The sequence below is a fragment of the Triturus cristatus genome, chromosome 11 (assembly GCF_964204655.1).
Source record: "Triturus cristatus chromosome 11, aTriCri1.1, whole genome shotgun sequence".
Taxonomy (NCBI): domain Eukaryota; kingdom Metazoa; phylum Chordata; class Amphibia; order Caudata; family Salamandridae; genus Triturus; species Triturus cristatus.
The window spans coordinates 1,182,168,212-1,182,195,048 of NC_140594.1; the positions used below are offsets into that span (position 1 = coordinate 1,182,168,212).

Here is a 26,837-nt window from a genome sequence, read left to right on the forward strand (position 1 = left end):
TTTAGATTCTCAACTTACGTTTTGGTTCTCCATGTTGTTTTTCAGTGGATTTGTGGGCTTGTTCCTAACTTCAGCTCTCCTTGCTGTCTATACTGCTCCCCAATCTACGCTGTGCATCAGAACCTCAGGTTTCCCTGAGCTCTCCGATTTCCCTTTGCTCTCCACTTCCTCACATTCCTTTTCCCTGTTGACTTCATTCCTTCTCTGCAACTCTTTAAATCTTTATTAAGGAGAGCCTTCTGCACCTCAGTTCTAACCCTATATTCTTTGTGATGTGGTATACTTTAATGAGTTCTTCAGCTTTTTGTACCATTTTTGCTTAGTTGGTAAAAGTAATCCATAAATTCAATGAAACAAAATTATCTATTACCACATTAAGCGTGTTCTGAGTATTGGAGCAACTCAATGGCACCTATGTTATTGACTTCAGAAGGATGAAATGCTGAGTACGTTTTGTCAGAATTTGAAGCTGTTTTCTACGGCTTACACACCGGTCTCAACACCCACACAGGATTGTCCACACAAGCAGTGACCCACAAGCAAGCCACCACATTCACCTCAGCTGTGAAAAAGAAATTAAAGAAAAATTCATGGTTGATGGGAGGAAACTTACCAAGCGCGAGGTTCCGCTTCGAGGTTTTCTGTTTCCTGAAAAGCAAACGTTTGTTTGTCAGTGCATTGGTAAGTGAGTTTCCACATTAAGCGAAAGTTTTATTTTTACCGTAATCGTGTTTTCACAGCACTGCACAAACCTTAAAACCGGTGGGGCATATGGTGCATCAGCTAAACAGGAGTGACAGCGAAAAAGGGGGAGTCAGGGTAACAAACGTTAAGTGAAGTTGGGCCAAATGGTGCACTTTACAATGCCATTTGCAGAATATATTGGTGTTTTACAGACAGATCTGGAGGGGCACTTACGAAATTTTTTTGTGAGTGGATGTAACTCCCACCTCCGTAAACATTTTAAGGATTTGGGTCAGACACTGAATTCTACAGCACCCTTTTTCCACAGGCATTGCCCTAAAACTAATTCAAATGAACTAGTTACCTTCTCTAACATCTTTTCTGGTAGAGACTCTATCTAACTGCAGAATACTCACTTTGTAAATATCCCTTCGGCATCACTCTAGATCTAATAGCTTTCGAATCAGTTTACTGACCATGTCGATAAGTAGTGTTGGGCAGGTACATGATGGATCCGTCCCTCGCTGGATATGGCATCAGGGGCCACTATATATGCGCCAACCCCCGAGTTTCTTTTTAAACTCTGCCCGCGCCCACGAACGTGGACGCCACAGATATCAACATGTGACAGTGTGCAGATGTGTTCAATAAATAGAACTTTGTTAATGGACAATGTGAGAAGTTGGCCTGATGTATGATGTCACTAGTTCTAGTGTACACCTTATATCAGTCCAAATACCCTTATGGTGATTGGTTGTAAAGTCAACCTTATAGACCAGCTATCCTAGTGGTAGCATGGACAAGAGCAGTCTTAGGCTAAACTCTGAGTGGCATGTGAAGCCAGCTGTGATACCATATATAATCCCTTGAATACCAAATGAAAGGACACCACAACAGGTATATATATAAAATAAAGTGTATTTATTCTAAACAAACCCTCAGCACTCTTTATGAGATTAGAGGTAAGTACAACACAGTCTTATTTATGCATACATTAAGTCACACAGGTAAGTAATACAGTTAGGCCCTAGGGGCCACGCAAACCATATACTAAGTAAGTGGTATAAGGACCACTGTCACGGAAATAGGATAGGCCTAGGCCTAGGGAATCGCTGGGGCTACACTATACTACCAAAGGTTAGGAAGTGGGAGGCCCACGGGATTCAGGTGCAGAGTGGAAACACTCACGCGTAATGCGTATAGTCGATAGAAATAGTACAGTTTTGAATTAGATAGATTTAGGACACTTCCGGAGTAGCTAGGAAGTCGAGACTGGAAAACTAGACACTAGGATAGTCACTACCCTGATGAGCACCAGAGTACCCAAGTTACCTAGCCCACAGGCTGCGGGTGCATAGGGGTGAAGTTGCGTCGGGTTTCGTCGTCGACTCCTATGGATGCCTGAAGAAAGATGCTGACAGGCAGTCAGTGAAGAGTGTCCGGTGGATCCCAAGGCTGGGATCAGGAAGAAAGGATACCTGCAAGCACAGGGGACAGAGTCAAGGTCACTAGCCAGTGACCACGTGGAACCAGGAAGGAACCAGACGATGTCGTGAAGATTGCAGGTGAAGGTGAAGCTTGTCGCTGCAGCCACGAGGACCAGGGAACGTCGAGGACGACCAGGACCAGGAGGCGAGCTGTCCCACAAAGGCTCTTGCTGTCGGCGGCGTCGAAGTTGGACTAGGACTCACCAAGCCTTGGCAAGCGGAACCCACGAAGAACGGAGGACTTGCTTCTGGTGCAGACCAGGAAGGTCTGGGGTGCTTCTTCTTTGCAAGGAAGCGGGAGCCACTCTGGAGGAGCCAAACCAGCGCTGAAGATTTCAGGGTGCGTCGTCTCAGAGGCCACTAGCCAGCGGGCAAGCAACCGGACAGACGCGGCAAGCAGGAAAATGCAGAAGGGCCCCACGCAGGACTCGTGGAGTGTGGGGGGCTGATCTTCGGTGCAGATGGTGCTTGGGGTTGGGGCTTCTCAATCCCCGGTGCACAACTTCGAGGGTGCCTCAGAAGCTGTGCTTGAAGATACTAGCCACTTTTCCCAGGTAGCCGGTCCCACGTCTCTCGTCGCCTCCACGGATCTCAGCACGGCTGTGGATGGGGATCAGGGTCGGAGAAGTCTGGAAGTCAAGGCTCTGGTCGGGCTCTGCAGTCGGTCCCTCGTAGAACTGGAGCAAAGCAAAGGGTAGTCTCTTGATGGTGCCTGTTTGCACAGGGTAGCCACTCCTTGGCCACAAGGGAGATTCTTCAGTCTTCTTCTTTCGTCGAATGTCGAAGGTCCAGAGTTTCTGTTCAAGTTGCAGGTTCAGGATAATCTAAAGTCTTGAGGCCCAACTCCCACTCTTATACTAATCTGGGGGGCTGGGATACCTGCTAGGTCACGCTTTATGGGTGGGACCTGGGAGGGGGGTGGTTACACCCCCTTCCCTTTGTCCAGTTTCGCGCCAGGACTGGGGCTGGAGTGCCCCAGCACCGGTTTGAACTGGACTATGCATGGGACACCTTGTGTGCCCCAGGCATGTCTCATTCCTTTCAGCCCTCCCTGCCCCAATACACTAAAGTCTGTCTGGGGAGGTGCTAGCACCTCCCCAAGCAGGAAACCTATTGTCCAAGCCTCCCTTGCCGGGATCACTCCCAGCAGCAGGAGGTCAGACTCGTGTCTGTGGCAGCAGCATCCATTTTGTGAGGCTGAGGCTTTGGTTAGAGTTAAACAGCAAAGAAGGATTTTAACATGTCTCTCCCTCTAGAAGGGAGGAATAATATCCTCATCACCAGAATTGGTATGGGGGTATTATTCCAAAGTGTTAGACACCTTACACGACATGTTTTGATAAAGCCAAACCATAGTTACCATAACCGTTTAAGTTTATAAGACACTTTAAGAGTATATGGTAGGCTATATCATAGAACAGCTATAAGGACATGGTTCCGAAAGCTGCAGACAGGCTCAGCTCATGCTAGAGCACCATCTCACATGTTACCAAGCACTCTGCCTCCAGGATTGTTAAGGCCTGCCATAGGAGTGGCTGATAGGCACACATGTGTCTATATATAAGGTAGATATAGATATACTATATCTAAGCAAGGGGTGATTACACGACCTTGCCCCAGCTGAGTGATCAGCCAGTTGTGTCTGATTGGAAGGCCAGACCAGGGGTGGCATAATACATGCTGCAGCCCCTGGGAGGCCTAGGGTACACCTATGCCCTGGGTACCTAGGGTACACTGTACAGTGTCCAATAAGGTGATCCTTACCAATTGGGAATGTACCTAGGGTACATGGAGTCCATTTTAAAGAGAGAGCAGACAGCCTGAGACCCTGAATGGCAGGATCTCAGGCCAACTAAGTCGAAAAACCAGCTAGACACTAGGCAAAAAGTTGGGGGTAACCATAGTCAGATATCCACCTTCCTACACAACCCCCCCCCAAACGAAAGGAGTTAAGGCTGGCCTTGACAAGGCAAGCCTCTCTTGCCTAAGTGGCCATATAAGGAAGAACCAGCACTGGCATGGTTACCCCCTGTCTCATGGTCCACTAAGCAATCCCTCACCCTAAAGGTATCATAGGGTCTCCACCATAGGGAATCTCTTCCTTTGGTGTGTCTTTGCAAAGTAAAAGGCTGGTGTTGAGTTGGAGTACTGAAGTGAGTGTCCTCAAAGTGAGGCCTCAGCTTCCTCCAATCATCCTCCACCATGGATGCCTTTCTTTCTTTAACTGAGTTGCACTGTGCTCTCAGGGTCAGCCTCTGGCTACCTAAAGCTGGAGGCTGGGTTCCTTTTGTGGGCTTACTGGAGGGACAGGTCAGGTTTGGGGCCCTAAGGTCCCATGTTTGCCTGTGCCCAACAGAATCCCTCTGGGGGAGGTCCCTAACTACCTGTAAAGGGGATCCCTCAGGAATGTTTTTACCCATCACCTGGCTAGGGCTACTAGCCAGGCAATCCTCATTCTTTTGATGGGGGGGTTCTTGTGGACAGGGGCCCTCTTGGGGTCCACTGGCCTTCCTGACCTCTGCAGCCCTGGGCTGACTGAGGCAGGGTAGAGAGAGGCAGGCTACCTGCACCAGACTGGGTCCCACCTTGGAAGGGGCCACTGACATCAGAGGCTCTGCCAGGCCAGGCCTGGCTACCTCTGGGGCAGTTCCTTCACAAGGGGTGAGGTCAGATCCCTGAGGAGGCTGACCTTTTCCTAATGTCTGGGGAGAGGGAGACTTTTCTTCCTCCCCACTACTCTCTGTTTGTGTGGAGTGATCCATAGTTTCAGGCTTCACTACACCTATGTCAGTCTGAGTATAGGCTGAGACCATTACAGCCCTGCCCACCTTTTCAGGGAGGCACTCAGTTTGTGTTTGAGCTGTGACTGTCACAGCTCTGTCAGTCTCTACAGGGAAGTCTGTCTTTGCCTGGGCTGTGGCTACCACTGCCCTTCCAACCTTTTCAGGGAGGAAATCTACTTGGACAGGGGTTGTGGCTGGCACAACCCCACTACCCTTTTTTGAAAGGCCTACCATTGTGGAATGGGTGTCTTGTTCAACTCCAGCCCAAGCTGAGAGTTCTAAGTCATTCCCCAGTAAGCAGTCCACAGGCAAGGTTGGAGACACTGCCACCCTTTTAGGGCCAGTGACACCTCCCCAGCTGAGACATACCTCTGCCATGGGATGACTGTTCTGTTTGCCATCAATGTTAGTCACCTGGTATGAGAAACCAGGCAAAATCTGCTCAGAGGGAACTAGCCTATGGGCCACCATAGTGATGCTAGCTCCAGTGTCTCTGTAGGCCTCAGCTTTTCTACCATTGATGTAGGGCTCCTGTCTGTACCTACCCAAAGTGTTGGGACAGGCAGTGAAGTTGGCAAACCCCATGCCACCATCACAGACAAGAGTAGCTGCTGTAGGGGAATTGGCTAAGCCAGGATCCCCCTGTGTTCCCCAAGAAAACCCAACCAAATTTTTGGGGGCACTCCCACCACCTGGGGGATTACTGCTGACAGTAATCGGTGGTGTGACAGGAGTAGTTGGAGGAACAGTTTTGTTTTTAGCCTTTGGGCAACTGCTGTCAGTTTTCCAATGCCCAGGAGTTTTACACTCACGGCAGTAAGGCTTTTTAACTGTGGTAGAGGAGGGAGCTTGGGACCCACCACCCTGTGTGGAGTTTTGGGGCCCTGAGGAAGATTTCTCTTTTGTTTTGTCCCCACCCTTCTCTTGAGGCTTGGTGGTATCTTTCTTTTGGTCACCACCCTGATTTTTAGGCCTAATCCTGGTCCTGACCCATTTATCTGCCCTCTTTCCCAATTCTTGGGGAGAGGTCAAATCTGAGTCTACCAGGTGTTGATGGAGAAGCTGGTTTTGACAATTACTAAGGATCTGCTCCCTCATAATCAAGTTGTACAATCCTGTATAGTCCTGCACCCTGCTGCCAGTTAACCAACCTTCCAAAGCCTTAGTGGCACAATCCACAAAATCAGACCAGTCCTGTGTCTGTGTCTTCTGGGTGTCTCTGAACAACAACCTATATTGCTCAGTGGTTAAGCCAAACCCATCTATCAGAGCACTCTTCAGGACTTTGTAATTGTTAGCATCCTCATCACTGACTGTGAGGAGCTTGTCTCTACCTTTGTCAGAAAAGGAGAGCCACAAGATAGCTGCCCACTGACTCTGGGGTACCTGCTGTACTTTGCAGGCCCTCTCCAAAGCAGTCATCCACTTGTGGATGTCATCCCCATTCTGATATGGGGGGACTATCTTGCTTAGGTTTCTATGGTCATAAGCCTATCCCTATCTCTAGGGATATTGCTGCCACCAGTGGGTTCTAACCCACTTAACTTTTGTTCTCTAGCCAGAGCAAGCTTCTCTTTGGCAAGGGCAAGTTCTTCCCTCTGAATCCTCAGATTAGCTTCCCTCATTCTGGCTTCATGCTCCTTTCTCTCAGGGGAAGTCATTCCCCTGTGAGAGGAAACACTAGAGATGCTAGAGACATGGGAGTGGATGGATTCCCTTGAAGGGGATCTGTCCCTCCTGTTTCTCTGGTTAAGCCCACTTGGGGGTCTGTATGGGGGGACCCCATGCAAACTCCCATGTAAACTTAGGTTAGCCTGGCTAAGTATTCCTACTTGGCCCTGGCTGTCTACCTCTCCATCTGAAGCCCCATCTGACTCCTCTGTGGTGGGTAGACCCTTATCTACAGCTATGGCACCGTCCTGGGCAGCTCTTTCAGCATCATAGGCCTCCAGAAGCTCCACTAGCTGTCTAAGGGTAGGGTTGGAACCCTGTTTTAATCTCCTGGAGGTACACAGTTGTCTCATCTCCTGGAAAGTGAATGCATCATATCTAGAGGGAACCTTTCTAGGATTCTCCTCTCCTGAGGGAGCATCAGTGTGATCTCCATCCAGGGGCATGATTCTAGTGAGGGTGTGGTGTGTGCACCTACCTACACTAGTTGTATCTACTAAACCTTTCTAGTAGTTGTAGTCAGGGTGTGTTACTCCCTTCAACCTACAACCACTAAGTCCAGTAGGACTTAAGTATTATAATCTATGTTATATGTACCTAAACAATATCTGTGTGATCTTTCAATTTAGTATCTCAAGATTACAATGGTATTACAACAGCAAGCTCAGATCCCAACCGCTGCTCACCAATGTGAGAAGTTGGCCTGATGTATGATGTCACTAGTTCTAGTGTACACCTTATATCAGTCCAAATACCCTTATGGTGATTGGTTGTAAAGTCAACCTTATAGACCAGCTATCCTAGTGGTAGCATGGACAAGAGCAGTCTTAGGCTAAACTCTGAATGGCATGTGAAGCCAGCTGTGATACCATATATAATCCCTTGAATACCAAATGAAAGGACACCACAACAGATATATATATAAAATAAAGTGTATTTATTCTAAACAAACCCTCAGCACTCTTTATGAGATTAGAGGTAAGTACAACACAGTCTTATTTATGCATACATTAAGTCACACAGGTAAGTAATACAGTTAGGCCCTAGGTGCCACGCAAACCATATACTAAGTAAGTGGTATAAGGACCACTGTCACGGAAATAGGATAGGCCTAGGCCTAGGGAATCGCTGGGGCTACACTATACTACCAAAGGTTAGGAAGTGGGAGGCCCACGGGATTCAGGTGCAGAGTGGAAACATTCACGCGTAATGCGTATAGTCGATAGAAATAGTACAGTTTTGAATTAGATAGATTTAGGACACTTCCGGAGTAGCTAGGAAGTCGAGACTGGAAAACTAGACACTAGGATAGTCACTACCCTGATGAGCACCAGAGTACCCAAGTTACCTAGCCCACAGGCTGCGGGTGCATAGGGGTGAAGTTGCGTCGGGTTTCGTCGTCGACTCCTATGGATGCCTGAAGAAAGATGCTGACAGGCAGTCAGTGAAGAGTGTCCGGTGGATCCCAAGGCTGGGATCAGGAAGAAAGGATACCTGCAAGCAGAGGGGACAGAGCAAGGTCACTAGCCAGTGACCACGTGGAACCAGGAAGGAACCAGACGATGTCGTGAAGATTGCAGGTGAAGGTGAAGCTTGTCGCTGCAGCCACGAGGACCAGGGAACGTCGAGGACGACCAGGACCAGGAGGCGAGCTGTCCCACGAAGGCTCTTGCTGTCGGCGGCGTCGAAGTTGGACTAGGACTCACCAAGCCTTGGCAAGCGGAACCCACGAAGAACGGAGGACTTGCTTCTGGTGCAGACCAGGAAGGTCTGGGGTGCTTCTTCTTTGCAAGGAAGCGGGAGCCAGTCTGGAGGAGCGAAACCAGCGCTGAAGATTTCAGGGTGCGTCGTCTCAGAGGCCACTAGCCAGCGGGCAAGCAACCGGACAGACGCGGCAAGCAGGAAAATGCAGAAGGGCCCCACGCAGGACTCGTGGAGTGTGGGGGGCTGATCTTCGGTGCAGACGGTGCTTGGGATTGGGGCTTCTCAATCCCTGGTGCACAACTTCGAGGGTGCCTCAGAAGCTGTGCTTGAAGATACTAGCCACTTTTCCCAGGTAGCCGGTCCCACGTCTCTCGTCGCCTCCACGGATCTCAGCACGGCTGTGGATGGGGATCAGGGTTGGAGAAGTCTGGAAGTCAAGGCTCTGGTCGGGCTCTGCAGTCGGTCCCTCGTAGAACTGGAGCAAAGCAAAGGGTAGTCTCTTGATGGTGCTTGTTTGCACAGGGTAGCCACTCCTTGGCCACAAGGGAGATTCTTCAGTCTTCTTCTTTCGTCGAATGTCGAAGGTCCAGAGTTTCTGTTCAAGTTGCAGGTTCAGGATAATCTAAAGTCTTGAGGCCCAACTCCCACTCTTATACTAATCTGGGGGGCTGGGATACCTGCTAGGTCACGCCTTATGGGTGGGACCTGGGAGGGGGGTGGTTACACCCCCTTCCCTTTGTCCAGTTTCGCGCCAGGACTGGGGCTGGAGTGCCCCAGCACCGGTTTGAACTGGACTATGCATGGGACACCTTGTGTGCCCCAGGCATGTCTCATTCCTTTCAGCCCTCCCTGCCCCAATACACTAAAGTCTGTCTGGGGAGGTGCTAGCACCTCCCCAAGCAGGAAACCTATTGTCCAAGCCTCCTTTGCCGGGATCACTCCCAGCAGCAGGAGGTCAGACTCGTGTCTGTGGCAGCAGCATCCATTTTGTGATGCTGAGGCTTTGGTTAGAGTTAAACAGCAAAGTAGGATTTTAACATGTCTCTCCCTCTAGAAGGGAGGAATAATATCCTCATCACCAGAATTGGTATGGGGGTATTATTCCAAAGTGTTAGACACCTTACACGACATGTTTTGATAAAGCCAAAACATAGTTACCATAACCGTTTAAGATTATAAGGCACTTTAAGAGTATATGGTAGGCTATATCATAGAACAGCTATTAGGACATGGTTCCGAAAGCTGCAGACAGGCTCGGCTCATGCTAGAGCACCATCTCACATGTTACCAAGCACTCTGCCTCCAGGATTGTTAAGGCCTGCCATAGGAGTGGCTGATAGGTACACATGTGTCTATATATAAGGTAGATATAGATATACTATATCTAAGCAAGGGGTGATTACACGACCTTGCCCCAGCTGAGTGATCAGCCAGTTGTGTCTGATTGGAAGGCCAGACCAGGGGTGGCATAATACATGTTGCAGCCCCTGGGAGGCCTAGGGTACACCTATGCCCTGGGTACCTAGGGTACACTGTACAGGGTCCAATAAGGTGGTCCTTACCAATTGGGAATGTACCTAGGGTACATGGAGTCCATTTTAAAGAGAGAGCAGACAGCCTGAGACCCTGAATGGCAGGATCTCAGGCCAACTAAGTCGAAAAACCAGCTAGACACTAGGCAAATAGTTGGGGGTAACCATAGTCAGATATCCACCTTCCTACAGACAGTATGGGTCCATCCCACAGAACTGGGAGCAGGGAAGGTCAGTGAGGAATCTGCAGTTAGATAAAGACTGTACCAGAAAAGGCGTTTCAGAAGGTAAGTCCTTTCTTCTTCGTACAAGTTCCAATTACCCACTTGTGAATAGATACCAAAGCATTACACCTCCTCTGGTGCTGAGTCTGTGGAATGGCTTAGACCAGGAAATACTGGAGAACAGAATGGGCAAAATGGCTATCCTGCCAGACCTGGTTATCGAAGCAATAACGCTTTGTGAACTTATGAAGGAATGCAGACGCGGCCCATGCAGGTAAGAGCGGTGGAACCAGGGGGGGGGAGATTTCGACAGAGGATGAAGAGGGAAAATGAGTTATTTATTTAATTTTCCCTCGTGGTCGTCTGTCGAATCCCGTCCCCTACCCGGGCCCCACTGCCCCAACGCTCTTACCTGCACGGGCAGCGGATGAAGGAATGGCCATGTACCAGCCTAGTGGTTAGACAAGAGTGGCACACCACATGCCAGTGCAGTGGTAAAAGCCTTTGCTATGGTGGAATGAGCCCACAAACATTGAGGAATTGCCTTTTGGCCCACCCGGGCAGATGTTGATATATTCTCTTCTGTACCACTGCTCTGTTCTTACCTCAGCAGAAACTGGCAGAACGTTGGTCATCCTATCTGTATTACAGTGGGCACCCAACAGGGCTCTTTTGCTATCAAGAGACGGTAGTGTCGTTCTTCCTCCTTGGAGGGATGACGTGCTGCACAAGAAGCATGCATGGCGATGGATCATCCTATGCGAAAGGGCATGACTGCTTTGGGCAGGAATGTTGCTTTTGTCCGGAGGACCAGTTTGTCTGGGAAGAGTAAAGTGTACAGTGGCATCACAAGACAATGCCAGCAGTTCACTCACTTGCTCGGCCGATGTTATGAGGATGAGGAAAACTGTCTTGATGGTTAGCAGGCGAAGGGAACAACTGTGCATGGGCTCGAAAGGAGTGCACATGAGATAGGTGACGACCAAATTAAGGTCCTACTGTGGTATCAGAAGTGGTGTTGGAGGGAGCATGTAGGTCAATCCCCTCAAAAAGTGCATCACAACAGGTGAATTTAAGAGAGAAGGCTGATCCCCTAAACAAAGACAAGCCAAAAGAGCCAATAAATAACCTCTAGCTGGGCCTGTAAAAGACTAATCAGAAGAATATCAGGTATACTGAATAAGATGGGAAGAACAGCAAGGAACGCACTTCTCCCTGCATCCTGCATATGCTGCTTTGGTAGAAGGAGACGTTGCTGTCAGAATGACCCCAACCACTTTGAGAGGAAAATTAAAAGGCACTGACTGTCACCACTCAATCTCCGCACATGGAAGTGTAGGTTGTGCAAGTACGGGTGCAGGACCTGGCCATGCTGATATGGCTCAATCAGAGGCACATGCTCATGGTCAGAGGTTCCTGGTATCACACTATCCTCACCCAGCCCAGGACACTAGGAAGACTTGGGCCCGGCCTCTCCTGATCTTTATCAGTACTCCAGGCAGGAGTGGGATAGGTACAAAGGCATAGAGAAAATTTTAGAACGGGGTATTCAAAAATTAGGAAGAAGTGGCGCTCTGCTGATAAACGTAGGTGCAGTGAGCTTCAATATCTGTATGGTGCAAAGCAGGGAGGGGAAACCCCTGAAACCCCTCGAATTGTATAGGACAAATAAAATTTGACCTAAAACCAAGCAAAAGAACAATCCTGTGCACACATACAATTCATTAAATCAAAATTGACATGAGTAAGTACAACTTAACAAAAGAAACATCCATATATAAATTAGTAATTCTGTTTAATATGCGTATCCAGCCGACACGTGTTTCATCGTGGGACGTGTAAACCACGACTCTTCAGGGCTGGAAAGAATACAAAACATTTCATGCTAAGACATGTGCCACAAGCCAAACAATTGCAAAATATATTGCACAATACAAACGTAGGATACCACGCCAGTGCGGAGATAAAAAAGAAGAAAACACCACTGCTCCAAGAGGGTACTGAAGTGATGATAAGACAAAGGTATAGAATAAGCCTGCACCACCAATCAGTGAAAAGTCACAAAGAGAGGGAAGGAAGGAAAAAAGAAACCAAATCATCACCAATGTACCAAAATATAATGAAAGGTGCAAAGGCTATGTACCCTATGAGTACAAATTCTACAAAAATAAAATAACGCGTCCATACCTGAAGCTAATGCCAAAATGACAGTAGATACTGAAAAATAAAACAGTACAAACAAATAGTAAAACACATGTGTGTTCCTAGGTGCCAAGACAATGATCAAAAAGGCAAGTCTAAAAAAACAGTAAACGAGAATATCTTACCCCTCCACCGGTGATAATTCCAACCCGGTAGGGAACGCAAAAATGTGAGCGATGGGTCAGTAGATCTGAGCAAATAAGTATAGTCTCTGTACGAATAAAAAAATAACACACCCGATGTAGATTGCACGTAAAAACGTAAATAATACGTCGGTCAGAAAACAAATACATGAAAAATAATTCGTACCTCCAAAATTAAGCAAAAACAAGGATCTTAGATGACTTCCTGCCGCCAGTCACGTAAAAATCAGTTGTACAGACAGAGTATCCTTAAATAGTAATTCCAGCTCGTATGTGTCAGGCAACGTCTTTGCTAGAAAATGTCTATGCAAACAAGTGTCTGAAATAAAGACAAAAGCAGGAGCCAAAGTTAGGTAACGTAAACGTCTCCCACTATGTTTAATCTAAGATAAAAAAGATGCCCAGTCAGCATCTATGCCGTATGCAAAAGAAACGAACAAGATTAGAAATTAACTCGGTACTTACAAGTAGAAAGAAGTGTCAAAGCATCCTGGCGGCATCCATTCCGTATGCGAGTGAATCCGAGACTCGTGACCCGGAAGTGCCTATATTGCAGGAAGCACCCAAACACTAGAGCGTAGAAATAAGTATACTGAGTAGCACCGGAAGAAGACGGACCGTAGTGCACTGTAGCCGATTGAAACCGAAGTGCCGGAAATCAAGGAAATGAAACTACTCATAATTTATTTATAAGGATAACCCTCACAATATTTACATAATCCAGGCACCACGCACAATGCGTAACAAGCTATTTTTTATACCCGCAGAATGTAAAGAGAAAACTATCACAAAATACCACAGCTGCAAAACGCGAGTGGTACAAAGTAATCCCCATAAAAGAGACACGGTTCTCTAACCTCGATTTAAGTTTCTAATGGTCAAACAGGGGAAAAACCAAACTCAGAGCATACGGTGTAAAAAACTCCATTAAGCTCATCAGAAAATTGTAAATCTCAACCTGGAGCCAATCAAGTATACGATGAAAATGTCTGATTCAATCCCCTAGATAGAGGATAGAAAAGAGGGAGGTTAAAAGAGAGAGGCAGAAGAAAGAGAGAAGGAGGTAGGACAGTGAATACCAGTGGCATCCCCGTCCTGCATGTATCACTAATTGTATATCCTAGACTGACACAAAGGTAAACTGAAAAACGAAACGTATGGCATGTAGCGCATTCAATCACACATGACTGGACAGACAGTTATCAAACATTACACCAGTCAATGACAAGATATGCTTACAATAAAAAATTATACAGGATAAAACACAAGTGCCAAACTATAGGCACTAAAAAAGTTAAACAACAAGAGAGAGTATGTACTGAAGCACAGAGCACTTAAGACGTCATCGTTCTCAATTGCAATAATGTAGTAGATAGTTCAATCACAAGATATAGTAGAATTAGGAGAGTAAGAGAGTACATAACTTACAGCAACATTTACAAAAACTCAAACTTTACAAGCCAATAGGCAGGCCGGAAAAAGGCAAGTATATCGAGGTGGGGACATGACAAATTTTAAATACAGTTGATGTCACGAAAACCAAATAACAGAAATAAAAATAGCTAGATGGCATTAATCAACCCACATGTATATTGCATTTTGAGACCCAGCTATTATTGTGTTACAAAATCCAAATTTGTACAGGGCAAGAGAGCAACACACAGTGTTGCAAATTAGCAAAAGGAGCAAAAGGAGCAACATCACATTACATCATTGACGGAATGGCTAGAGATCCGAGACAAAGTCATTGTGTGTTCGTCTCAACCCAAGAAATACTGCATTTCTGAGTCATAATTGAGCCCATGCTCAACCGTCTGTAGGCGCATTATCCACATAGCCTCACACTGTCTTAGGCGTAGTTCTCTGTTGCCCCCTCGCACCCCTACATCAATAGTTTCTATCCCAAAGAATTGGAAACCTTTCCGGCTATTCTGTGTAGAGCAGCTAGCAGTGTGTAGAGCTACTGGGTATCTGGCATCTACTTGGTGAATTGCCCTGGTGTGTTCACCAATTCTTTCCTTAAGTGCCCTGATGGTGCTACCCACATATTGTTTCCCGCAATTGCACTCTATAATATACACCACAAATTTGGTAGTGCAATTGATGTTGGATTTGATAGTGTATAGATTACCATTATGTCCAGAAAAAGATAAAGTCTTATGTTTCGCCCATCTGCACACTCCACAGCAGCCACATTTGTGAAAGCCCAATGTCAGAGGTGTAAACCAAGACTGTTTCCTTTGAACTTTTGGTACAGTAGGACTAAGTCTACTACGTAGATTGTAGCCTCGTCTGTATGTAATCTGTGGGTAACTGGTCAGGAATTCACGAAGAGAGGTGTCTGTTTGGAGAATACCCCAGTGTTTGTTGAGGCTCTTCCTCATAATGTGACTTAATGCATTGTACTCAGTTATCATATGTATGTTGCGCTCTGTAGTAGCCTTATTGGTGATTTTAGGTAGTAGGGTATTAGTGCGTTTCACCCTGGCTATTCTGTTTTCTGATTTTTTAAGAATTGAAGGTGAATAGCCCCGTTTCTGAAATCTTTGTTTCATATCCTTAATGCAATTTGCAAATTCCAACTCATCACTACAGTTGCGTCTGGCTCTTAAAAATTCTCCATAGGGAATTGCGTTCACCTGATGAAACGGGTGGTTACTGTGTGCATGTAATAAAGAATTGCAAGAGGTGCCTTTACGAAATAAACGACTGTTCAATTTGTCATTCTTTACAAAAAGTTCAACATCAAGGAATGTAACACTAGTAGTGCTGTACTCCATGGTAAAGTGTATTCCAAAGCTGTTGGTGTTAAGATAAGTACAAAACCTCAACAGCTCATTCTCACTGCCGGACCACACTAGAAGACAATCATCTATATAGCGGCCCCAATAGATGATGGAATTGATCCATTCCGTTCCATTGGGGCCCCAAATCCATTCCTTCTCCAAACAGCCCATAAATAGATTAGCAAACGATGGTGAAAAACGCGAACCCATTGCTACTCCTTTCACCTGTTTATACCATGTGTTCTCAAATAGAAAGAAGTTGTTATGAAGTATGAGCTGCATCATGGTAATCAGCATGTTGTTGTGTAGCCAGAGTGTTGCTGGCCTATTCTCAAGAGTTTTGGTGACTGCTCTGAGACCTATTTCAGGATCAATACTGGTGTACAATGACACTACATCCAAGGTGGCCAAAATCATGCCAGGTTGCCACTGAAAGTCAGACAAAATGCTAAGAATATGTTTAGTATCTTGTATGTAAGATGCTAGATTCCGTACCAACGGGCCCAAAAATAAGTCGACATACTCAGACAGTCTCTCTGTAGGTCCTCCTATGCCAGAGACAATAGGTCTTCCTGGAGGAAATGGGAGTTGTTTGTGTATCTTTGGCAATGTGTATAATACAGGAAAGGTAGGTCTAAAGACCTTCAGATAGGCCACCTCATCTGCATCTAAAAGGCCTGCAGTATGCCACTCTGAGAGATGTTTGTTGATCAATGTCGTCAAATGTCCCATAGGATTGTGAGTAACAGTATGATAACATAAGTGATCACTAAGCTGTGAAAGAATCTCATTGTTATAGTCTGCCCGATTCATGATAACAACATTCCCACCCTTATCCGCCTCCCTGATAAGGATGTCTTCATTATCCACAAGTTCTTTTAATGCCTGACGTTCACCTGATGTTAGATTGTCATTGAAAACACACTTGCTCTTATTCCTTTTTGATTCATGCAGGTTTAGATCCTCTAACACCCTTTTGTAAAAGATATCAATCACATTCCCCCCTGAAAGTATGGGTACCCATTTGGACTTATTTTTTAGACCACTACCAGGAGTACTAGAAGTATCTATATTGAGCTCATCTAGCAGTTGGACCATGGTGTAAGGAGACTCTTCTATGTCAGTCAGAGATAGGAGCAATTTAGTGGCCTGTATATCACAAATAGTGGGAACACCAAAGACATCTTCACAATACTTTGTAGTAGCTCTTTTATTGGCTTTCGGATTATCAGCAAAAAAAAATTTCAATTTCAAAGCTCTAACAAATTTAAACAAATCTATTTTGAGTCTACAGAAATCGCCAGAAACCGTAGGATTGAAATTAAGGCCCTTACTCAGCAATGAGTTCATGTCTGCAGTGAGTGTCATGGATGATAAATTGACAACCTGAACCTCAGAGATAGAGTCTATAGTGGGTTCCGCTCGTTGCCTGAACGTAGTTTTCTCCTGTATTCTCCCTTTTCCGCCTCTCCTCCCTCTGCGTGTTTTGTGACCTGTGTGGTGCGTGTGTTTGAGGCTCTGTTTCCTCTCCGAATGGTCCTTACTTCCCTTAAAAAAGATGACTCCTGCCTCTTGGTGTTAGGATCAGTGTCATGCTCACTATCACTGGACACCGGGATGCTTAAGGAAGTGGAGCTAGAAGCTGGAGAGATGATGTCAGCTCTAACCGTTTTGTCTGGCATCGTGCTGGTAGGAAAAAGTGTGTCGTATTTGCGTGCATAAGTAAAAATTCTACCCATTTTGTAGTCCAATTCGTCCCGTTTGAGCTGTCTCGCTTTCCTATCCTTGATCTCATTCTGGTGTATGGCCAGTATATCCTTCAGGGTTGCATAATTTTTCTCAGTAGCTTCCTTACGGTTAAGATTTTTAATTTCATCTTCTAAGGTGGCTATATCAGTTTGTAGTTTGTTGACTTTCCTCTCAGCACTTTCTATAAGGATTTGCATTAGAGTTTGGGATTTGAGGTTAAGCGCCTCTTCCCATTTAGCCAACAGGTCCTCGTCGTGGTTTCTTTTTTCCTTCCTTCCCTCTCTTTGTGACTTTTCACCGATTGGTGGTGCAGGCTTATTCTATACATTTGTCTTATCATCACTTCAGTACCCTCTTGGAGCAGTGGTGTTTTCTTCTTTTTTATCTCCGCACTGGCGTGGTATCCTACGTTTGTATTGTGCAATATATTTTGCAATTGTTTGGCTTGTGGCACATGTCTTAGCATGAAATGTTTTGTATTCTTTCCAGCCCTGAAGAGTCGTGGTTTACACGTCCCACGATGAAACACGTGTCGGCTGGATACGCATATTAAACAGAATTACTAATTTATATATGGATGTTTCTTTTGTTAAGTTGTACTTACTCATGTCAATTTTGATTTAATGAATTGTATGTGTGCACAGGATTGTTCTTTTACAAAGGCATAGAGAAGTCCCAAGCCCCTGTGTAGGCGGAAGGAGTCTCCGAGAGAAGACTGCCCTGGGAACTCTAACACACAAAAAGTTTGACGCTGCACAATTTTTGCGGTGGCAAAAAAATAAATAAATGAATCAGTTCTTGTATAGCACAACTTGTCTCACCGGGGGACTCCAGGTGCTGAGGTTCTATGAGCCTTGGTCGAACAGCCATGTCTTGAGCTTCTTGCTGAAGTCTTCCAGCGAGGGGGCGGTTCGCAAGTGGAGGGGGAGGTAGTTCCAGGACTTGGAGGTGAGGTATGAGAAGGAACGACCTCTGCAGTGGCTCATACGGATGCAGGGAATGTGTGCCAAGGTGAGGGAGGTGAAGTGGAGCTCTCTGGTAGGTTGGTGGATCGTCAGGCAGTGGCTGAAGTAGGCGGGTCTGGAGTAGTGGAGGGCTTTGTAGGTGTGTGTCAGGAGTTTGAAGAGGCATCTTTTCTGGACGGGAACCCAGTGTAGAGTTTTGAGGAGGGGGGGTGGGGGGCGCTGGTTCTTCTGAAAAGGTTGAGGATGAGTCTTCCTGCCGTGTTCTGGACGCTTTGGAAGCGGATGAGGAGCTGTTTGGTGGCTCCGACATAGAGTGTGTTGCTGTAGTCAAGGCGGCTGGATACGAGGGTTTTGGTGACTCTTTTCCTGGTGGAAGTGGGCATCCATCGGAAAATACTGCTGAGCATGCAGAGGGCATTGACCTGTTGCTTCATTGTCAGTTGGCTGTTCAGGATAATTCTGAGGTTGCATGCATGGTCAGTGGGGGAGTTGGGGTGGGGCTTAGCTCGGTGGGCCACCAGGTGTCGTCTCATGGAGAGCGCTTGTTCCCGAAGCTGAGTACTTCCATTTTGTCTGAGTTGAGCTTTAGGCAGTTGAACTTCATCCCTGTGGCAATGTCAGACATGGTGTCTCAGAAGTTGGCTCTGGTGGTGTCGGGGTCTTCTGTGAGGGATAGGATGTGCATCATATCATCGACGTATGAGATGCTGTTGAGTCCATAGGCGTGAATGAATCTGCTAGTGGCGTCATGAGGGTGTTGAAGAGGGTGCGGCTGAGGGAAGAGCCCTGGGGGACACCGCAGATAATGTTTTTGTGTACGGAGGAGAAGGGAGGAAGATGGATCCTCTGAGTTCGACCTGAGAGGAAGGAGGAGATCCATTTGAGGGAGTTGCCTTGTATGCTGATGTGTTGGAGTCTGGTGATGAGGGTGTGGTGCGAGATGGTGTCCTGGGCCGCCGAGAGGTCGAGAAGGATGAGTGGTGCTATTTGACTTTGGTCTAGGAGGCATGTGATTTCATCTGTTGCTGCGATCAGGTTGGTTTCGGTGCTGTGGTTGCATCGGAAGTTAGATTGAGAGGTGTCGAGAAGGTTGTTTCCTTCGAGGTACTCTGTGAGCTGACGGTTGATAGTTTTCTCCAGGACCTTGGCGGGGAAAAGGAGAAGCGAGATGGGACGGTTATTCTGGGGCTCGTTGGGGTCAGCAGAGGATTTCTTCAGGAACGGCTTGACCTCTGCATGCTTCCATGTGTTGGGGACGGTGGTCGTGGAGATGGAAGAGTTGAGGATCTCTGAGAGGCTGATGCTGAGTACTTTCCTTCCTAGGTTGTAGATGTAGTGCTGGCAGGGGTCGGTGAGAACCCCCGAGTGGATTGATTTCATGACAGTGGTGGTGTCTTGGATCAAGAGCTGTATCCAATCGGTGAGTCGAAGCTGAGCGTAGCGTCAGTATGTGTGCAGGTGGGTGGGTGAGATCGGTGGGCTGAAGTTGCTGTAGATGTCTGTGATCTTCTGGTGGAAGTAGTCCACCAGGCTGTCACAGAGGGCAAGGGAGGGATGCATTGTGTTCTCGGTGGTGGCTGGGGAGGAGACCTCTCAAACGATGCTGAAGAGTTCCTTGGCATGGTTTGCAATCGCCTCAGTGCAGTTGGTAAGGGCTTTCTTCTTTGCCTTCCTGAGGTCGCGATAGTAGTTGTTGAGGGTAGACCTGAAGGTTCTAAGGTTGGTGGGGTACTTGTTGCAGCTCCAGCATATTTCCAGTCTCGTGCAGTTGCGTTTGAGGGTCAGTAGATCTAGGACCAGGGGTTCATGAACCCTCCGCTTTAGCAGCTACAGCGGGGGTGGCGTTCTTTATGAGCCTCTTTGGTCTGGAACTCAGCTGACGATAAAAGCTCATAAATAATGATAAAAGCTCATAAATAACGCTATATAAGAATCGAGCGTCAATAGAAGGCAAATAGGAGCGAGGTAGAACAAAAGATGGGTAAATAGAAAAAGGAAAGACGCAGGGAATATTGAATGGAAGGAAGGGCGGATAAATGAGTGGGTGAGCAGGTGAGAAAATGGATAGGTGCATGGGCAGGTGAAAGGATGGCAGAGTAAAAGGATGGATGGATGGCTGGATGGATAGGTGGATGGACGGATGGATAGGTGGATGAATGAGTGAACAGATAGATGGATGGACAGGTGAAGCAATGGCAGAGTAGATGGATGGATGAGTGATTGGATAGATGGACAGGTGAAAGGATGGCAGAGAAAAGGGATGAATGGATAGGTGGATTGACAGGTGAAAGGATGGCAGAGTGCAGGGAACGATGAGTGAGTGAAAGGATGAGTGAATGGATGTTCAGAGTGAATGGATGGCAGAGTGGGTGGATGGATGGATGGGAGACTGGCTGGGTGGATGGCAAAGTGGGTGGATGGATCGATTGAGAGCAGAGAGGATGGTTGGATTAGGGAAAGACTGAATGATGGATGAAAGAATGCAAAGGAGGAATAGTATATGAAAGACTGAAAGGATGAATGAATAGATGCTTGGATGGAAGACACAAGAGACCTCATCTAGGGAGGGTTGGACTCACTTGTTTCGTGCCATCGGGGCATTAATTCAAAGTGGAGGTTATTTTAATTCTCTAGCTAATCCCTTGTTCAGGACTATAGTAAACCGGCTCTTCTTCGGCCTTAGAAGATCTGACTTATCATTTCCTTCTTCGCTGCTACACAGCACTTGTTTGCCCTCTCCTTTAAACAGGAAACATCTCCCTTCTTGGACAAAAATGAAGAGATGGTGATAGGAGAGGCTTCATCAAAGGGAGTGAAGACCCTAATCTTATGACTTGGAGGACCCACCGCCCGAGGCAATTTGCTCCCTCGACTGCAAACATGTTGGTACTCTACCTCCCACTGGTGAAAAATGCTGGAGGGATGCAAAGAATTAAAGTAGCTTTAGGGGAGCAGGGTCGAGGTCGGTGGTAAAGTGACTTGGCACCCTCAACTTCCAGACAGGCTGCAAATATTGTTGTGGCTGCTGAAGGTGGAGGAACAACTACAAACATTGAAACTGAAGAGTGTTAAATCTGAACCTCTCCAACTGTTGTGGAAACTACTCATAAGAGGAAGGTAATATCTCTGCCTTGGTCATTATCCTGCTCTGCTTGCATAGTGGTTGAAAAACAGGCACCATACAAGACCATCAGTTTAGTTTGTATATCCAGCAAAAATCTCTTTGAAGGTACTTAGGAATGAATATGAAGGGCCACCTTTAATCCTATGAAACAAGCTACACCACCCACCGTGTTTTATCCCATAAGAAACACACTTTCAAGATTCCGAATCACCCAAAGCCAGCACCAGCATGCAGTCAGAGAAGACTTGTGGTTGATTCACTGACCTCCTTCTATAGGGTGTGGATCCAACATGCCTGAAAACAGGAGAGCTTGAGTCTTGGACCCAGAACTCGACAATTGCCATTCTGAAGCTCGATGACCTCAAGCCGCCCGTCAGAATGAAAATAACAACTTTTGATCCTCTGCTTCATCATATCTCACTCCTGAAAAGCTACAGAAACAATAGTTGGCGATGGAGTATCTGGCAGTCCTTTGAGCTATTCATTTCTCAAACACCCAGATATATTATTTAGCTGCCACTGCAAATCCTGATGCTGAAGCTACTAAAGAAGAGATATCAAAAGTGACTAATAAAAACCATACTGGCTGGTCCATAACCCCCTGGAGGGGAACCCCACCCTCTCCTTTCTAGATTCTGCCAGATAATATGTGGAAACCATGATGCAGTGACTGGGGCGTGTAGGCTACATATATACTGGAATGTACGGCAAGTTCTTCGGCCAAAAAAGTCCCTTCATTGATATTTCCACCTTGTCATCAAGTGGGTGAGATGATTTAGCATCATAGTGGACACAAACGAAGGACTGCTCACACTGCAAAGCAGGGAATCCACTAATCCAAATCCAGAGGCTTTGTCTATGATCCTTCCACAGGTTGGTATCAGGGAAAAAAACAAGGGGATATTAACGTTTCAACCTCTCGGTTATTAAGATGTCTCCCACTTCCCTGTGAAGTGGAGCAGGGCCAAAGTCTGAGGCTGGAAACTAGCTGCACAAATCATGTTTTGTGGGGAAGCTGAGGTCAATGGAAAACCTATGTTGTGGTTCTTTTGCTGAAGCAACTCTGTCTGATACCCATGGATGTATCTCCTTGTAGCCTCAGAACCAGAGACTATATATTCTGTCCCATAGTCAATATCATCATCGCCTATGGCCTGTGTTAGATTTGCAGAGGTAGGTACCTTTCACAAATAGGGACACTTGCGTCTAGTCAGGGTAAGGGAGTACACTCCTAAAATAACCCCTGCTCACCCCCTTGGTAGCTTGGCACGAGCAGACAGGCTTATCTCAGAGGCAGTGTGTAAAGCATTTGTGAACACATACAGTAACCCAGTGACAACACTACAGATGGACACCACACAAGTTTTATATAAAAAATAAGTATTCTTCATATAGACTTATCACAAGACCACAAACGACAAAAATCCACAATACTGTCCTTAAAATGGTAGAATTAGCTAAGTTCTCTTTAGATGTTAAAATGCGACACTTTGAGGTCAATGTACCTTTGGATGCGTAACGCTATACAGCGAAAGTGTTGCAGGGAAGGTGATGCGTCGGTTCTGTACACGTAGGAATGGTGATGCATCGGTTTCTTACTGCGCTCTCATGGCGATGCGGCTCGCAACACCGTGATACGATGAAGATCCAGTGCAATGAAACAAAGATGGCGTCTTCTTCTTGATGCGACATGATGTGTGCACGCCCGACGGCCGTGCGGCGACTCAACGATTCTTCTGAGCCGCGACAGGCCCTGTGACATGCGTCTCGGGTGATTCGAGACGCTTCAGCGAGGCAATGCCACAACTGCAGCGGCGACACCCTTGTTCAGTGATGTGATGACAGCGGCTGCGTCAGCGCCACTCTTCTCCGGTGATGCGAAACGCTTCTGCGAGGCGATGCGACAACTTCAGCGGAGACACCCTTGTGCAGTGATGCGACGACAGCAGCTGCGGCGGTGACCCGCTTCTTCGGTGTTGCGAGACGCTCGTGCGATGCGATGCGACAACTACAGCGGCGACACCCTTGTTTAATGATGCGACAACAGCGGCTGCGGCGGCACGCTTCTTCTTCGTGAGTCACGCTTTCAGCTCTTTGTGACACGCAGTCCCTCAGAAAGCCCAACAAAACTGCAGGCACTTCCAAAGAACTCTTGGGGAGCTGGTGGTTGAAGTCTGTTGTCCCTGAGACTTCAGCAGGAGGCAAGCTCTTTCTCAAGCCCTTGGAGATCCTTCACAAGTTGATGAAAGTACAAACAAAGTTACTCTCTCTTCTCTTTGGCAGTTAGGCAACCACCGCAGGCCACTCCCTCAAGCTTAGGCATAGTCTCTCCTCAGTCTCTCTGGTTCCTCTCCTCAGCAAAGGTTTCTTCTTGTTTCCCAAAAGTGATCTGAAGTTCTTGGGTTTGGGTCCCAATATGTATACTCAGTTTCTCTTTGTTCTCTGAAGGCGAGAGGCCTTTGCCTAGTGCAAACCAGTTCTGTTCAGTCCTGGAGCACTCTGTTTGCATGACTCCTTCTTTCCTTTCACAGTGCAGGGCAGAGACATCAGACGCACCACAGGAGGTGGAGCCACCATTGTAGAGGGAAGGCACAGCCCTATTCAGGTCCCAGGTGCAACTCCTCCCACCCATCTGCATGCAGATCTTCCTTTTCAGCCCTGGGCTGACTCACCCTGTCTCCTGGAATCCCCCAGCCCCTGTCACTCAATCCCCAGACAAGGAATACACAACCTAGCAGAGGCAGGCTTGGATGGTTAGACACGAAAATACCTACTTTCTAAAAGTGGTATTTTCAAACACAGAATGTTAAAACCAACTTCACTAAAAGATGCATTTTATCATTCTGAGTTCAGGCATACTAAACTCGAATTTCTACCTTGTTCCCTGAGTCAGTTAGGATTATAAGATGTAATAATCAAACTGCCCATTCTGGCCTATGGGGAACAGGTAGCCTTGCAATAGTGAAAAACGAAAATGGCTGTAATTCACTATTAGGACAGGTCACACACACCAGGGCATGCCCTACCTTATACTTACAATGCACCCTGCCCTTGGGCCTACCATAAGGGTGTCTGATATGAAGAAAATGGAAGGTTTAGGGACTGGCAAGTGGGTGCACTTGCCCAGTCAGCATGGCAGTACCAGACTGCACACAGGCTCTGCAATAGCAAGCCTTAGACACACTTTGACAGGCTGCCTCTGTGGGTGGCACAACCAGTGCTGCAAGCCCACCAGCAGCATTTGGATTACCAGCCCTGGGCACTCCTGGTGCACTGTACTAGGGTCTGACAGGTAAACCAAACCAGCCAATCATGGACTCACTAATCCATACATCAATTTACAATAGGGAGCACTTGCTCTGTGGCACTGGACAGCAGTGATACAGTGCCCAAAGCATCTAACACCAGCAAAAACACATTAGGCAACAGCAAACAAAATGGAAGGGAGACCCATGCCAAGGTGCCAGGTCTAACAGCCAGCATAGCAGGAGGCTGAGATTCTGGCTTTCTCTAGGATTAAAATGACAGTCACATTAATCAGCCCCTGAGTTTTCTGTTGTTGCAGGGCTTCAGGGAAGTAGGAACCAGCTGTGGTGCAACAGACACTCAGGAGATGTGGGGCCATTTTTCTCCTCACCTCCACAATTCTATATCTGACCCGGGTCAGTGATAAAATGCACTGGTTTAAAACAACTGCTGCAACCACAGTACTGTAGTGCTGTCATGATACCTTGTAAATGAGAAATCCTGTGATGCCAGCACCATAATTGGGTCAGGCGTGTCTTCAATGAAGGTATCAAAATGTCCCTGCAGCATCTCCATTCATCTCAGAGCCCCTCTGCTCCTCCTTGGCACCAGCACATGGGGGCCCATTCCAGTACATTAGCTGGAGCACAATACATTTACCAGAAAATAAAATAATTTACAATAAGGAAAAAGCACATCACCTCTACGTACCCACTAGGAAAGGGAGCCATGTCTACATCTCCCCACACAACATAGAAAAAAAGAGGACAACTGATGTGAGAAGGTGATTAATAGAGAGGGAAGTTGAGGAAAAAGAAGAAATGTTGTGAGATTGCAGTAAGCAGGAATCGAAGAACTTTCCCATTAACAGTGTTCAGTGTGCCTGCATCTAGGGAGCAGGGTTCTCACATATAGTGAGGGGTGTGACAAGAAAGGTGGTCAAAGTACTAAAGGCGTCTCCCAATGTGCATTGTGAAGAATGCATTTCCCAATGTTTGAGGTTTGTTCTGAGAACAACCAACCTTTTTCTGCATTATTTATCATTTAATTCCATAATCTCTTCATCCTTCTTTTCTTTTCGAGTTTCCAGGAGCCTTGGCTTATTCTTTAATGCACTTTATTTCTATTAGTGTATTAGCAGTATGTGATTGTCAGAATATTGTCTGACTTAAATATTGTATCCTAAATATCACCCCATTGGAGTTAGTAACAGAAAATGTACACCAATTTCGGTATACAATAGACTAGCATGCAACTAGTAACTCTTTCAACTCACTTGGACTGAAGATGCAAGTAAGCTGGACAAAGACATACCGGTATTTGACATCAAGTTCTTACTTATGTGCGAGCTCCTGACCACAAGGGTAGTAAATGAACAATCAGAAGACTACACAATAACATGACAAATCGCATGAATACAACACATTCAGTAAGCTGAACCTACCTCTCTTCCTCCATGTAAACATAAACACAATGAGACCCAGCAGCAGGACGAAAGCCACGAGTGCTACCCCCAGTATGATGCCAGTTTCCACGCCGACGCTATTTGTCCTTTTTTCCTGGCATTGGGTAACATTTGGAGTTTCAGTGGATATTATCTTGACTGCTCCTAAGACACAGAAAAGTCTGGGTTAAGTCTTGCATCCGGATGGGCATCATACAAAAGAGCACCTATGAAACACATTAATACCTCATATCTAAGGTCAACTTGACTGCAATCAGGAAGTATAAAACTCACTTCCTCTCACAGGCAAGAGCACAGGTCGTAAACTTTTTCAGTGACCCCTTAGAAACTACACAGTGTCTCTTTATCCAAATTACTAGCCACCAACCATCCCCCGCATTCGCCTATCTGTCCTATAAACGCAATGTTTGACCGATATTCCGGTAAATTTGTGACTGGTACTCTACAGGTTCAATTTAAATACATCTTCTAAGTGGACTTTCATGTGAGCTAATTACACCTCATGGTCAGGAGGAGAAGGCAGAGAGGTGATTTGGAGGGAAAGAAAGAGAGAGAAGAGTGAGAGAGGAGCAGAAAATCTCCAGCAAACACACAGGGTAACTGATGATGAAGTAACAAGTAGATCTGAAGGAACAGGAGTGAATTCAGCCTTTTATAGACCTGTTGGAGGTGCAGCACAATGAATGTACCTTTCCCAACAATGGAAGTGAGTTCTTTCTGCAGATTCTTTATCTGGCTCCCACTGATGTTCCAAAGTGTTGCAAAAGTGTCATAGGCTGTTAGTCTGCAGAACATTTCGATGAAGCGGGCAATATAAAATTCGAGGTCTATGATGGAAGTCGCAGGTGTAAAACAAGATCCATCACAACTAGGGGTCGCGCTACACAAAGCTCCACGAAATGGTAAAAAATCTCCGTGAGCACGCACAGTATCGCGAACACGTGGAATTGCTTGTTCCGCCCGTTCGCGATGCTTATTTCCTGTTCGTGAACGCTGTTTGCATGCTCGGGAAGAAATATCTTGTGAAAATGCATTATGAAAGCGCGTACAAACAAAAAATTCCGCGAAGCAG

At 46.5% G+C, this 26,837-nt stretch overlaps 1 protein-coding gene across 1 annotated transcript in view; it reads right to left on the reverse strand.

Annotated features, from left to right (window-relative positions):
• The window catches only part of LOC146788688 (programmed cell death protein 1-like), a 60,355-nt gene that overhangs the window by 7,029 nt on the left and 26,489 nt on the right, over positions 1 to 26,837 (reverse strand). Inside the window, exons 3-4 of the mRNA XM_085634137.1 lie at positions 25,745 to 25,909; positions 614 to 648 (exon numbers count right to left, since the gene is read on the reverse strand). Of these exons, the coding sequence (XP_085490263.1) occupies positions 614 to 648; positions 25,745 to 25,909 (200 nt within the window). The remainder of the gene's footprint in view (positions 1 to 613; positions 649 to 25,744; positions 25,910 to 26,837) is intronic.